At 42.8% G+C, this 13685-nt stretch overlaps 1 protein-coding gene across 1 annotated transcript in view; it reads left to right on the top strand.

Annotated features, from left to right (window-relative positions):
• The window catches only part of LOC142312998 (uncharacterized), a 93212-nt gene that overhangs the window by 35101 nt on the left and 44426 nt on the right, over positions 1–13685 (top strand). The window contains exons 9-10 of the mRNA XM_075351985.1: positions 3879–3962; positions 4067–4113. Coding sequence (XP_075208100.1) covers positions 3879–3962; positions 4067–4113 — 131 coding nt within the window. The remainder of the gene's footprint in view (positions 1–3878; positions 3963–4066; positions 4114–13685) is intronic.

Here is a 13685-nt window from a genome sequence, read left to right as displayed (position 1 = left end):
CCCTATGTAAAACCTTGGTGTCTCCGACCAAACCTGCGGATTATCATTTTATAATAACTTTACTCCAAAAAAGTATTTATAATCCGCAGCCTGTGTATAAGATCAGCAGCTTCCGCTAAGCACTTCCCACCTTTGGCCTCTGTACGTATGTCGACCTTGTGGAGGAACAGAGGGTCATATATCCCCTATGGATGATTTATAGTTCTGACAATCTACAATGTCCACTAGGGATATACACTGAAGATCAAAATTAGAGAACAACACACAATTTCCTAAATGTTACGGTCATTGTGTCGTCCTATGTGATTATATACTAACATGAGGAAACTCGCAGTATTTTAAGCTCATTTCATAATTTGAATTTATTCCAAAGCACAGAATAAAAATGTAAATAAGATACATGAAAAAGAACACTGTTCAAAATTAGAGAACACATTCAGATACCTGCAAGTTATTAAATATCAATTGAATGACATGATCCATATTTCATTAAGAAGCTGACAGAAGTTCCTCAAATTGCATATGAACCTAAAAATGACTTGAGTCTATCCATAATGCTGAATAAAGTCTAAATACACAATTGTATTAAAAAATTGTATACATTTTTATTGTAGACGCTAAAACACACAGAATAGCACACAGAGTGCTATAAAAACACAAAGGAAAAAACAGGGCAATGTGATCACAATGGGGTCAGAGAAACATGATATGGGTGCATCTCAACAAATTAGAATATCATCAAAAAGTTAATTTATTTCAGTAATTCAATACAAAAAGTGAAACGCATATATTATATCGAGTCATTACACACACAGGGATCTATTCCTATATATTATATAGAGTCATTACACACTGAGTGATCTATTTCAAACGTTTATTTCTGTTATTGTTGATGATTATGGCTTACAGCTAGAGCTGATCGAATGCCCAAAAATCCGGTACCGTAGGATCACTGCCAGATTTTAAAAAGAGTCCACTCCACTCCGGAATCTGGTGCCCATAGAAGTCAATGGGGACTGGAATCCGGAGGTTAAAAATGTTTGTGGAGGGGATAGGGGGTAGGAGCGAGCGCGGCATAGTCACCGAGGCGCTGTCATGGCGGCACACTCCTTATGGGTCACGCTATTCCCTTCCGGAGCCGACAATTCAATATTCATTGTTTTGCCCGCCCACTGGTGTGTAATTGGTTGCAGCTAGACGCGCCCCCACCCTGAGTGTCAGCTTGTCAGCTAACTGCAACCAATCACAGGCGCCAGGATGGCCAGTGGGTGGGGAAAGTAGTGCAAGTGTCTGCCGGTAAGCTTGGTGGTAAACAATAAACAATCGTCAGCACAGATATAGCTCGCGCTGCAGTCCCAGCTGTCGGGCTGTATCTTTGCTGTGTATCCAGTCACACGTCCGAGGTTTTGCCGGGTGATGCCATGGCAGACTCGCGCGAGTCCCTCGCATGTGTGATTCCGGTGAAACCACATGCTGCTTTTTTTATTTAAATAAATAATAATAAAAAAGCAACGTGTGGTTCCCCCTAATTTTCATCCCCAGCCAAGATAACGCCGCCCGGTATTGCCACATCTATTACATGTGACAATCCCTGTACGAAAGCGGCTCTTCCCGGTGGCTTGATGTGGTGCCAATCGGGGTAATAGCAGGGGTTAATAGCGGCGCACAGCTGCTACTAAACCCTAGGTTTGTGATGGCACAGGCGTCTATGTGATACCTGCATCACAACCTGTAAATGAATGTAAATAAACAAGACAGAGAAAAATCCTTTGTTTGAAATAAAGTACAAACACCCCCTCCTTCACCACTTTATTAAACCCCCAACACACCCCTCCAGGTCTGATGTAATACACAAGAGGTCCCACGCTGCATCAGCTCTGCTACATCTGAATATCACAGAGAGAGGCACGACCGACTGCTCTCTGTAAGCTCCAGAGAATGAATGAGCTGTGCATTGAGTGGTGACGTCACTCAGGTCATTTGCGGTCATAATTGGAGGTTCCCACGGTTCTTCATCTGTGATCGCAGGTAACCTGACCTCAGGTGGAGGTCACAGAGTTCACAGACCTGCATCTCCTAGCAGAAAAATCGCAGCTTTTTTGGCCAAGAGATGCAGATTTTGGCAAAAAAACGCAGTTTTGACGCATTTTTTTTGGCCCGGTAATTTTTTTTTTTCGATTTTTGCTGCATTTATTTGCTAGGAGGTGCACATTTGCAGCTGGAGTCATCTGCACCAGCTTTCAGCACCGAATTTCCACTTGCTGGCAGATTTTTTTTTATTATTATTATTTTTGGGCCAAGGGATGCAAATTTGGTGCTGAAACCATATTCCTGCATCCAATCTACACCTCCTGGCAAAAAAACGCGGTGTTTTGACACATTTTTTTGCTGCGGTTTTTGCCTTGGTAATTTTTCCGCGTTTTTTTGCCCGGAGGTGCACATTTGGTGCTGAAATCGTCTGCACCAGATTTCAGCACCAAATTTACACCTGCTGGCAGGAAATATTTTTCTTTTTACAGCCTGCCATTCTCTGAACATGAGCGTGCATGTACCTAGAAATACATGCACGCTCCTGTCAGAAGAGTGCTGCTGTGTCGGTGATGTCAGACTCGTGAGGGTCTGCCAAGCATGACATCACCCGACACAGCCTGACGTTCTCTGAGCATGAGCGTGCATGTACCTAGAAACACATGCACGCTCCTGTCAGAAGTGTACAGCTGTGCTGCGATGTCAGACTCATGGGAGTCCGTCGCATGCGGATTTTTTATTTCAATAAATAATTTTAAAAAAAAACGACGTGCGGTGCCCCCCATTTTTCATCCCCAGCCGTGATAATGCCGGCTGGGGGCTGGTATATTTTCAGCTCGCAGCCGCCCGGTATTGCCGCATCTATTAGATGTGACTATCCCAGTGCAATACCGGCTCTTCTTGATTGCCCTGGTGCGGTGGCAATCGGGGTAATATCAGGGGTTAATAGCGGCGCACAGCTGCTACTAAACCCTAGGTTTGTGATGGCGTCTATCGGATACCTACATCACACAAACCTGTAAATAACAGTAAATAAACAAGACACAGAGAAAAATCCTTTATTTGAAATAAAGTATGAAACGCACCCTCCTTCACCACTTTATTAACCCCCAACATAGCCCTCTAGGTCCAGCGGAATCCACAGGAGCTCCCACGACGACACATCCAGCACTGCTACATGTCAGAAGCAGGTTGAGGGTACGGTGCCACTTGCGTTTTGCACGGACGAGTGCAATCCTATAAAACATCTGATTGCTCTCATTCTAGTGAAAAATTTTGGGGCAGTGTCCATCTGCGATTGATTTCTCATGCCATAGCGGCATGCGGAATGAATCTGAGCATGATGCGTTTGGCAGCGAGTCTCGGATCATGCACCCCCCCATACAAGTCTATGGGTATGTGTGAAACATCACACTGCACTCGCATGTAATCCGAGTGTAGTGTGATATATGAAGAGACGGGCCGGGAAGGAGATGGGGAGAAAGTGTTCCTTCCCTCTTCTCCGCACCTGTGATGCGATCGCAAGATCACCTCACAGTCGCATGAGCCTTGGCTGACGCTTGCAGCAGGGGGTCATTAGCATATCGCTTCCGATGCTCTCGCATCAGAGGCTATATGCAAGTGGAACCGTACCGTGACAGTGATAGTCAAAGTTCAATCCCTGACGCCACCGAGAACACAGCCGAAAAAAGCCGAAGACTGCCGAGTGATGAGCAGTGCAGTGAATACCCCCAGAAGTTAATGATCGAACCCGGAAGCAAAAGCGTCAGGGAGATAGCGAGTCTGCAGGACGTGTCACAGGACCGGTAAGTATAATCATAATTTTTTTTAATAATGTGCTTTTTTTACAGCCACTGTACCCGAACTGGATCCGAACTTTAACACGGGTTTTTCAGGAAAACTCATGTACCGGACCTTGTGCACGAACACTATGTGTTTGGTATGGACCCTGAACTTTACAGTTTGGGTTCGCCCATCACTAATCACAATTTTTTTTACACAATTATTTTTCTTTAAACTTTTGTAACAATCGTTGCAGGTTCAAGTCCTCCAAAGGAAAAGGAGGCAGAAGAAATATCTCAGAAGGTATAAATATATGGAATACAAATATAAGATACAAATGTTAGCGTGTAAGACAAGGGCTGTATGAAGAAGAGATGGGGACAGGCAAACATCAGAGTAAATACAGTATGTCTACCATGAGACAAAACTATATAGACGTCATAATATGCACATATATACACCCACAATAAATGGAGTAAAGGTAAAATGACATAATAGAAGCAGAGTGGAATATATACAGCAGTAATAGGATGCAAGTTATGGCGACATATATGTGTATAAGTATCCACTAAGTATTAGAGTATGTATAGAGTATCCAGGAGGAATAGAGTGCAGTGTACAATATACTAATGTAAAGAGCACCTGATCAACAAAACTGGGATTGAAGCCAAAATAAATATTCTTTTTTTTTTCAAAATATATTCTGTATTGAAAGGATTAAAAATAGATTAAATATTTTACAACAAATAGTGGGGACATGCACAGAACATTCCCCCTCGTTGCATCATCCATATAAGCACAAATTGACATCAGACAAAATTTCAATGTGCAAGAAAATTATCAGAAAAGGTTTTTCAGGGTTTAAGGTGCATACAAAAATCAGGGGATACAAAACACTGGAAAAATAAACCAAATGCAGGTTGAAATAAATATGTCTATAACAACAGTGTGAATTGTTCTATATCCAGGAAAATAATTTTCACATATATCACCACTAGGGGTCACTGTTGTAAGAAAAAAAGTCTCAGCTGATGCAGATATAATATAAAAAATATGGTACAGTGGAACCTTGGTTAACGAGAACAATCCGTTCTGGGAGTGTACTTGTTAACCAAGTTACTCGTTCAGCAAAGCAAGATTTCCCATAGGAAATCATTGCAATGCAGACAATTTGTTCCACAACTTGTTAAATGTCCCATCCTGGTCCCCTATTGTGCCATTCCACACACGCACAAACACACACACACACACACACACACACACACACACATACACACATTATGCTCACCTTACCTTCCGTTCCATCGCCGGCCTCCTGGAACTTGCAGTTCGCCCGTACAGGATGTGTATCGGGTAACCATTGCGACCGATGCCGGACCTTCCGCTCCCTGCGCGCTGACATCAAAGGCAGGAGCTGCTTGCCTCTGATTGGCCAGCACGCTGCCTTTGAATAGCGGCTGACAGGGGAAGTTCCTCCCTCGTCGCGATGGTTACCGGATACACATCCTGTATCGGCGAACTACAAGAACCATGAGGCCGGTGATGGAACGGAAGGGAAGGTGAGCATAATATGTGTACCTTCCGTTCCATTGCCGGCCTCATGGTTCTTGTAGTTCGCCGCTACAGGATGTGTATCGGCAAGCATCGCAACAAGGGAGGAACTTCACCTGTCAGCCGCTACTCAAAGGCAGCGCGCTGGCCACTCAGAGGCAAGCGGCTCCTGCCTTTGACATCACCGCGCTGGGAGCGGAAGGTCCGGCATCGGTCGCGATGGTTACCCGATACAAAACCTGTACGGGCAAACTGCAAGTTCCAGGAGGCCGGCGAGGGAACAGAAGGTAAGGTGAGCATAATATGTGTGTGTGTGCATGCGTGCGAGTTTGTTTGTGTGTGTTTGTGCGTGCTTGTGTGTGTTTGTGCGGACTGCAAGAGCGAGTTAGAGCGCGGTGGATGTACGGAACCGGAAGTGTGTTCGGTGAGTATTTTGTTCGTACAGCAAAGCTTGCTCCTAAACCAAGTTACAAATTTACAGCAAGCTTTGCTCGTTAAGCAAAATACTCACTAACTGGGTTACTCGTTAAAGGGAACCTGTCATCAGAAATTTTTCTTTAAACCTAAATGTTTCCCCCTCTGCAGCTCCTGGGCCTAGCAAGGTTCCTGTACTTTTTGTGGCCCCTTTTAAACCAAATGAAATACTTTATAAACTTGTACCTTTTGCTATGTAAATTTTGTAAATCGTCCATGGGGGCGGGCTCTCTGGTGACCGTTGCTGTTCCTCCAGCAGATTTACGCCGTCCCCCCAACGCTGAATTTCATATCTCAGGACGCCACCCCTGGGCGCCCGTGGTCCCACGCATGCGCTGTGCGACTGTAGCGATACTGTGCACTGTGTGCTCGTGTGACCGCTGGTGATGTTTTGCGCAGGCACAAGGTTATGGGCGGCGCTGTGAGTGTCATCAGCAAGTGCCGCCCATAACCTCGTGACCGCACCTTCCCCTCTGCCTCCAGCGTTCTGCGCAAGCGCTTGCTGGCTAGATGACCCGACGTCACCTCTTTCTCATCTTGCCCTGCTGCAGGGTAAGATGGGAAGGAGGTGACGTCGGGTCATTTGGCCGGCGAGCGCTTGCGCAGAACGCTGGAGGCAGTGGGGGAAAGCGCGTCCACGAGATTATGGGCGGGCACTTGCGATGCAATCACAGCGCCGCCCATAATCTCGTGCTTGTGACACACGTCACCAGCGATCCTGGCGTGGGCGGCACCTCGGGCGCAGTGGGCGGCGTCCTGATGGATGAAATGGAGCGTGGGGGGACGGCGTCAATGTGCTGGAGGAACAGCAACGGACGCAAAAGAGCCCGCCCCCATGGACGATTTACAAAATTTACATAGCAAAAGGTACAAGTTTATAAAGTATTTAATTTGGTTTAAAAGGGGCCACAAAAAGTACAGGAACATTGCTAGAATACAGCCGAGGAGCTGCAGAGGGGGAAACTTTTAGGTTTCAAGCTAAATTTCTGATGACAGGTTCCCTTTAAGCGAGGTTCTACTGTATATGAAAAATCACTGATATTTATTGCACATCCCAGAAAACCATATTATTTCAAACCAATGTAAAAGTAGAAAACCAGATAAAGATAAACATATTGCACACACCCTTTATTGCACAAAAAAGCACGAATGAAAAAACTGCCAGTCATCTGGGATAAATAGAGTAGCAAAATATAGTGCACAGTCCACCACCCAAAGAAATCTATATGGTTAAAATATCCAGCTATAACCAGATATAATAAAGGATATAAATAAATTAACATAAAATTACAATTCATCATATATACAATGTGCCAATCCATAAATAACATATAATTCTAATAAATATAAAAAATAAATACGTGAATAGGTGAGTAATAGTTGTGATTGTATCCATATATCGACATATATAGGTGTGAATATATATACATATGTGTACACAATATACACATATGTGAATGTGATTATAAGCAAATATGTGAGTATGCATTGATATAATGGACATAAGTTTTATGTAAAAAAAGGTGAAAAATATATAGAAAGATGGTATTATTATCATATTTACATAGTTACTTAGGTTGAAAAAAGACCTAGGTCCATCTAGTTCAACCTTCCTCCATCAGTTCTACAGTCATTTATAACCAACAATGTTGTGTGTAATATGTTTGAATATATGCAAAAAATACTTTTTGTAATATATGTGATTGTTACAGTATATATTGTATGTAAGCATAAATGTAAAAAAAGTTATACAAAGAGAGAATGGATTATACATATGAAAAAATATAAAAGTGTAGTGAATTAAAATAAAACAAATAATTGAATAATAATAAATAATAATTAATGAGTGTGTGATATCCCAAGTGAAATGATGATATGTGCATGTAGTGTATGTATGAAGAATAGAAAAAATAGAAAAAATAAATGTATTTAAAAAAAACACCTATAAAAAGAAGAATTTTTTTTTTAGAAATATACATAAAATCATAAAATCACTATCTCATATATAAATGTCCGTGTATCCATCTTTTTTTTTTCTCCATCTCATGTTGCATAATCCGTAAGGTTCATAATAATAATAATGTAAAGAGTCCATAGAAGTAGATTTAACCATACATTGCACAAAAGAAAATGGAAAGATCACTGAACTATATGGGGTCATAGTAGTAATCCCTATAGAAACACTCACATGTAAAGCAAAGTGATACATGTGCATCCACGCACCCAATATTTTTCCCTTGCGCATTTGGTGCAGATTTGGTGCAGAAATAAAGAAATCTGCACCAAATACGCAAGGGAAAAATACTCAACGTGGGCACAGCACTTCTGAATTCTCATAGACTTTGCTGGCTTCACAATGGACATGCAGAGTTTGTGCAGATTTCAGAAAATCTGCGTCAAGATCCGCGTCAAAATACGCAGCATGGGCACAGGGCCTTAGGCTAAGTTCACACGGCATCTTTTGCTGCATTTTTGGTGCGTTTTTGAGGTCACAAAGATGCACCAAGATGCATGCATTTCCTTCTCCCAGCAAAGTCTATGAGATTTCTAATTTGCTATCCACACTGGACATCATTTGTTGGCTGCATCTTGACTACGTTTTTGTAGATGCACCCATAATCAAGCATGTCAATGCTTTTTTCATTTTCGCAGCGTTTTTGAGCCCTTCCAGTCAATAAATTTGACTTAAAAACGCATGCGTTTTTGCACGGTGCGTTTTTGGAATGTTTTTTGAGACAAAAAAAGCTACATCTTTGTGGTAAAAAAAAAAAAAAGATGCCACGTGTGAACATACCCTTAAACATTTTGGTGTCTCTCCTTCTAGAACAATTGGACTCCAATCGGATAGTTTTCCTAATTATTATGTAAAAAATCTCTTAACCTCCATCCAGCTATTATTATAGCTCAATTTATACCATGGCGATTTACATGTGAAAAGGGTTGTACATAATAAAAAACAAGTACAATACTCATGAATAGTGATGGGTGGACCTGGACTGTAAAAGTCCGGATCCAAGTGGGTTACCAAATACCCAAGCACCGATCCCAGACCCGGAGTTCTCAAGCAAGTGTGGGTAATTATCCAACCAGCCGGATAATAAAAAAAAAATAAAAAAGAAAGAAGATAAGGATAAAGCAGGTCCGTCATACTTACCAGTCTCCCGCGCAGCGGTGACACTACTTTCGGGGCCGCTCTTTATCCTTCATACATATGCACTACTTGTGCCGCCCAATGGCAGTCCTGTCATCTGTGATTGTTTGCAGTCCGACCCCGTCCCTACCCTGTCTAAAAGCGTGACTACAATCACAAACGCTGTCTGCATGTCTATATTGATCTAAAAATAAATGAATAAAATAAATTGGCATAGGGGACCCCCATATTATCATGAACTTGTGAGGAGACAGAACGTGTAGACGTTTTTCGCTCTTGTCTCGTATGGACTAGAACAGGTTTCCCCAACTCCAGTCCTCGAGGGCCGCCAACAGTGCATGTTTTCAGGATTTCCTTAGCATTGCATGGGTGTTGGAATCATCAACTGTGCATGTGATTAAATTATCACTTGTGCAATACTAAGGAAATCCTGAAAACATGCACTGTTGGTGGCCCTTGAGGTCTGGAATTGGGGACCCATGGACTAGAACATAAATTGAATTGCTGACTAAGACGTCTCCTCCGCTCCCAATCGCTGGTTATTTCGGTCAATGCTTCAGCCACTGATTGACTGCAGAGATCACGTTTGTTATCACTGACAGGAAATCCAGAGACTGGCGGGGACCCAAGCAGCAGGGGCGCAGGAGTAATGGGGGATTGTTGTGTGTTACTATTGTTAGTATTTTACAGTAGTCAGTTTTTTCTTTCTATCTACTAATAAATCCTATATATTTAGGCCACACACACAACAAGCAGTTTCCTCCTCGGAGTCGGCAGCTGATTACGTTTCTCATAGACTCATCTTCCATATCACTAATTCTCCTCTCATTTACAGACACTGGAATCAGCATCAGCAAAACTGTAGGATAAATTCATTACACGTGAGAGGAGAAATAACGACTCCATGATGAGGACGACATCTTCATCCTCTACTGCGTCTCTATAAACATATTTGGCCGGAGTCCATCACTGACTCCATCACCACCACTAAATGGAGAGGAAAATGTTTAAATGGACGGGGGTTTAGTTTTGGCATTTTTGTTTTTTAACCTCAAATGTTGTTTTTTTGTCATTTTTTCCCCTTAGGTTTCTGTATATTACATGGAAAAAGTCATTTCTTGGTTGTGAGGGCAGCTAGGTTGATACTAGAGGACTAATAATGGTTTTTGAGTATGAAATGTACAGAAATCTATAACCTCTGACAACACCCTTCTGACAAGGCCATTTTTTTACAATTCTGACCAGTGTCATTTTATGACGTTATACTGTAAAGGGTGCTTTACACGTTGCAATATCGCTAACAATTTATTGTCATGGTCACGGTGTTTGTGACGCACATCCGGTGTTGTTAGCGACATCGCAGCGTGTGACACGTACGAGCGACCTTCAACGATCACAAAAGTGGTAAAAATCGTTGGTGTTGGAGAGGTGGTCCAAAAACCAAATATCGTTGTTTGGTGAGTAGCGATGTTGTTCCTCGTTCCTGCGGCATCACACATCGGTATGTGTGACACCGCAGGAGCGACGAACATCTCCTTACCGCCGTCCACCGGCAATGCGGAAGGAAGGAGGTAGGCGGCATGTTACATCCCGCTCATCTCCGCCCCTCCGCTTCTATTGGCCGGCCGCTTAGTGACACCGCAGTGACGTCGCTATGACGCCGAACGCACCTCCCCTTTGAAGGAGGGATTGTTCGGCGGTCACGGCGACGTCGCTGCACTCTGTCCGGATTTTCTCCCCCTCCAACCTCCAAAGGCCAGCCACCACCTTTTTTGACCATTTAACCACCTGACTACTACATTTCCTATCAACTGACATCCCCACTATCATCATGGGCGATTTCAACATCCCCATTGAATCCTCCCACTCAGCTGTCTCTAAGCTTTTAACACTGGTCCTCTGCAGCTACTTACAATGATGGCCACATATTGGACCCCATCTTCACCCGCCTCTGTTCCCTATCTAACCTTTCAAACTCACCTCTCCCCCTTTCTGACCACAACCTACTGTATATATATATATATATATATATATATATATATATATATATATATCATAGTATCATAGTATCATAGTTTTTAAGGTTGAAGGGAGACTCTAAGTCCATCTAGTTCAACCCGTCGCCTAACATGTTGATCCAGAGGAAGGCAAAAAAACCCCAATGTGGCAAACAAGTTCCAATGGGGAAAAAATTTCCTTCCTGACTCCACATCCGGCAATCAGACTAGTTCCCTGGATCAATACCCTGTCATAAAATCTAATATACATAACTGGTAATATTAAATTTTTCAAGAAAGGCATCCAGGCTCTGCTTAAATGTTAGTAGTGAATCACTCATTACAACATCATGCGGCAGAGAGTTCCATAGTCTCACTGCTCGTACAGTAAAGAATCCTCGTCTGTGATTATGATTAAACCTTCTTTCCTCAAGACGTAGCGGATGCCCCTGTGTTCCAGTCGCAGGCCTAGGTGTAAAAAGATCTTTGGAAAGGTCTCTGTACTGTCCCCTCATATATTTATACATTGTGATTAGATCCCCCCTAAGCCTTCGTTTTTCCAAACTAAATAACCCCAAGTTTAATAACCTGTCTTGGTATTGCAGCCCACCCATTCCTCTAATAATCTTGGTGGCTCTTCTCTGCACCCTCTCCAGTTCAGCTATGTCCTTCTTATATATCGGTGACCAGAATTGTACACAGTATTCTAAGTGCGGTCGCACTAGTGACTTGTACAGAGGTAGAACTATATTTTTTTCATGAACACTTATACCTCTTTTAATACATCCCATTATTTTATTAGCCCTGGCAGCAGTTGCCTGACACTGTCCACTAAAGTGAAGTTTACCATCCACCCATACACCCAAGTCTTTTTCTGTGTCTGTTTTACCCAGTGTTCTACAATTAAGTACATAATCATAAATGTTATTTCCTCTACCCAAGTGCATGACCTTACATTTATCTACATTAAACTTCAATTGCCTTCAATATATTATAAAACTTCAATATATATATATTATATTATTTTCCCTCTCTTCTCCAAGTACATAACCCCCCTCCACAAACTTTTATTCTCTCGCAGAAATCTCAAACACCTTAATTTACACTCATTTTCTCAATCCCTTTTCCTTCTTGCTGACATAGCTTCCTTACTTGATGCTGATGCTACCAGTTTATATGATACCACAAGCTCTGCAGCTCTCAAATCGGCCGCCCCTCTCGCGCATACCAACACTTGCACGATCAACAAGCAACCTTGGCACATGAGCCAGACGAAAGAACTGAGACAGGCTTCCAGGATTGCTGAGCAGAGATGGAAGAGGTCTCATTACACTGAGCACTTCATTTAATACAAATAGTCCTTTACCAATTTAAAGGCCATACTCACTGCTGCAAAACAACCCTACTTCTCATCTCTCATAGCCCCCCTGTTTCAAAACCCTAAAGAGCTATTCAACACTTTCAATTCTCTCCACCATTCCTCAGCACCACCTCCCACTCCTCTCAGCTGAAGACTTTGACTTTCTTCAAGCAGAAGATTGACAATATCAGAGTAAGCTTTGTCTCACAGTCCCCACAGCCCCTCCTTATAATTACTCAGACCTCTTCATCCAAATCCAGCTTCTTCACCATGGCAGAAGATAATCTTTCCACTCTACTCTCAATTCACATCTCATCACCTGTGCTCTTGACTCGCTCCCATTCCACCTCATTCTCAACCTCACCGCAGTCTTCGTTCCGACGCTAACCCACATCTTCAACCAAAAACTAACAACTGGTGTCTTCCCCTCATGCTATAAACTTGTCTCAATCCCACCAATTCTCAAAAAGCCCTCCATTGACCCATCCTTTGTGTCTAGCTATCGTCCCATATCACTTCTCTCCTACGCCTCAAAACTACTGGAACAGCATGTCATCTTGAAATGTCCTCCCACCTCTCCTCCTGCTCACTCTTTGATCGGTTACAATCTTGCTTCTGACCACATCATTCCACTGAAACTGCCCTAACTAAAGTCACCAATGACCTACTAATCGCCAAAGCCAAGCAACACTAGTCTGTGTTCCTCCTCCTGGACCTGTCCTCTGCCTTCGACACAGTGGACCATTCTTTCCTATTAGATTGTCTCATCTCTGGGCATCACAGACTTGACCCTATCTTGGATCACAATATACCTAACAGACCGGACATTCAGCGTCTCCCACTCTCACACCACTTCCTTATCTCGCTCCCTATCTGTTGGTGTCCCCCAAGTTTCCGTTCTTGGACCCCTCCTCTTTTCCATCTACATCTTCGGCCTGGGACACCTCACAGGGTCCCAAGGCTCTACACTGATTATATGCAGATCACAACTCTGGACTTGATATCACCTTCTTTCTAACCAGAATCTCACCATGTCGATCTGTTATTTCATTTTTTTTCAGCTCCATGAACATTAAGTTAGGAAAAGCAAGTTCCTGGGGTTGGGAGACAGAAACCAGGGCTTTTAAGCCGAGACTCCCATAGGGAACCATAGAAAAGTAAGAATGGTTATAAAATGTAAAGGTTTATTATAATGCATTGATCCTACAGAGACTTTCCTGTATAAACTTTTTGGATCATTAAATTGATATTGATAAGCATGGACCACCAGCTACTGGACTGGTAGTAGCAAAAGCTTTCAGTGTAAATAGTTGCGCCAGTTGTACAAACTACCAGAATTAAG

This window comes from Anomaloglossus baeobatrachus, chromosome 5, assembly GCF_048569485.1.
Source record: "Anomaloglossus baeobatrachus isolate aAnoBae1 chromosome 5, aAnoBae1.hap1, whole genome shotgun sequence".
Lineage (NCBI taxonomy): Eukaryota > Metazoa > Chordata > Amphibia > Anura > Aromobatidae > Anomaloglossus > Anomaloglossus baeobatrachus.
Note: the sequence above shows the minus strand (reverse complement) of the source record. Positions and strands in the feature narration are given on the sequence as shown.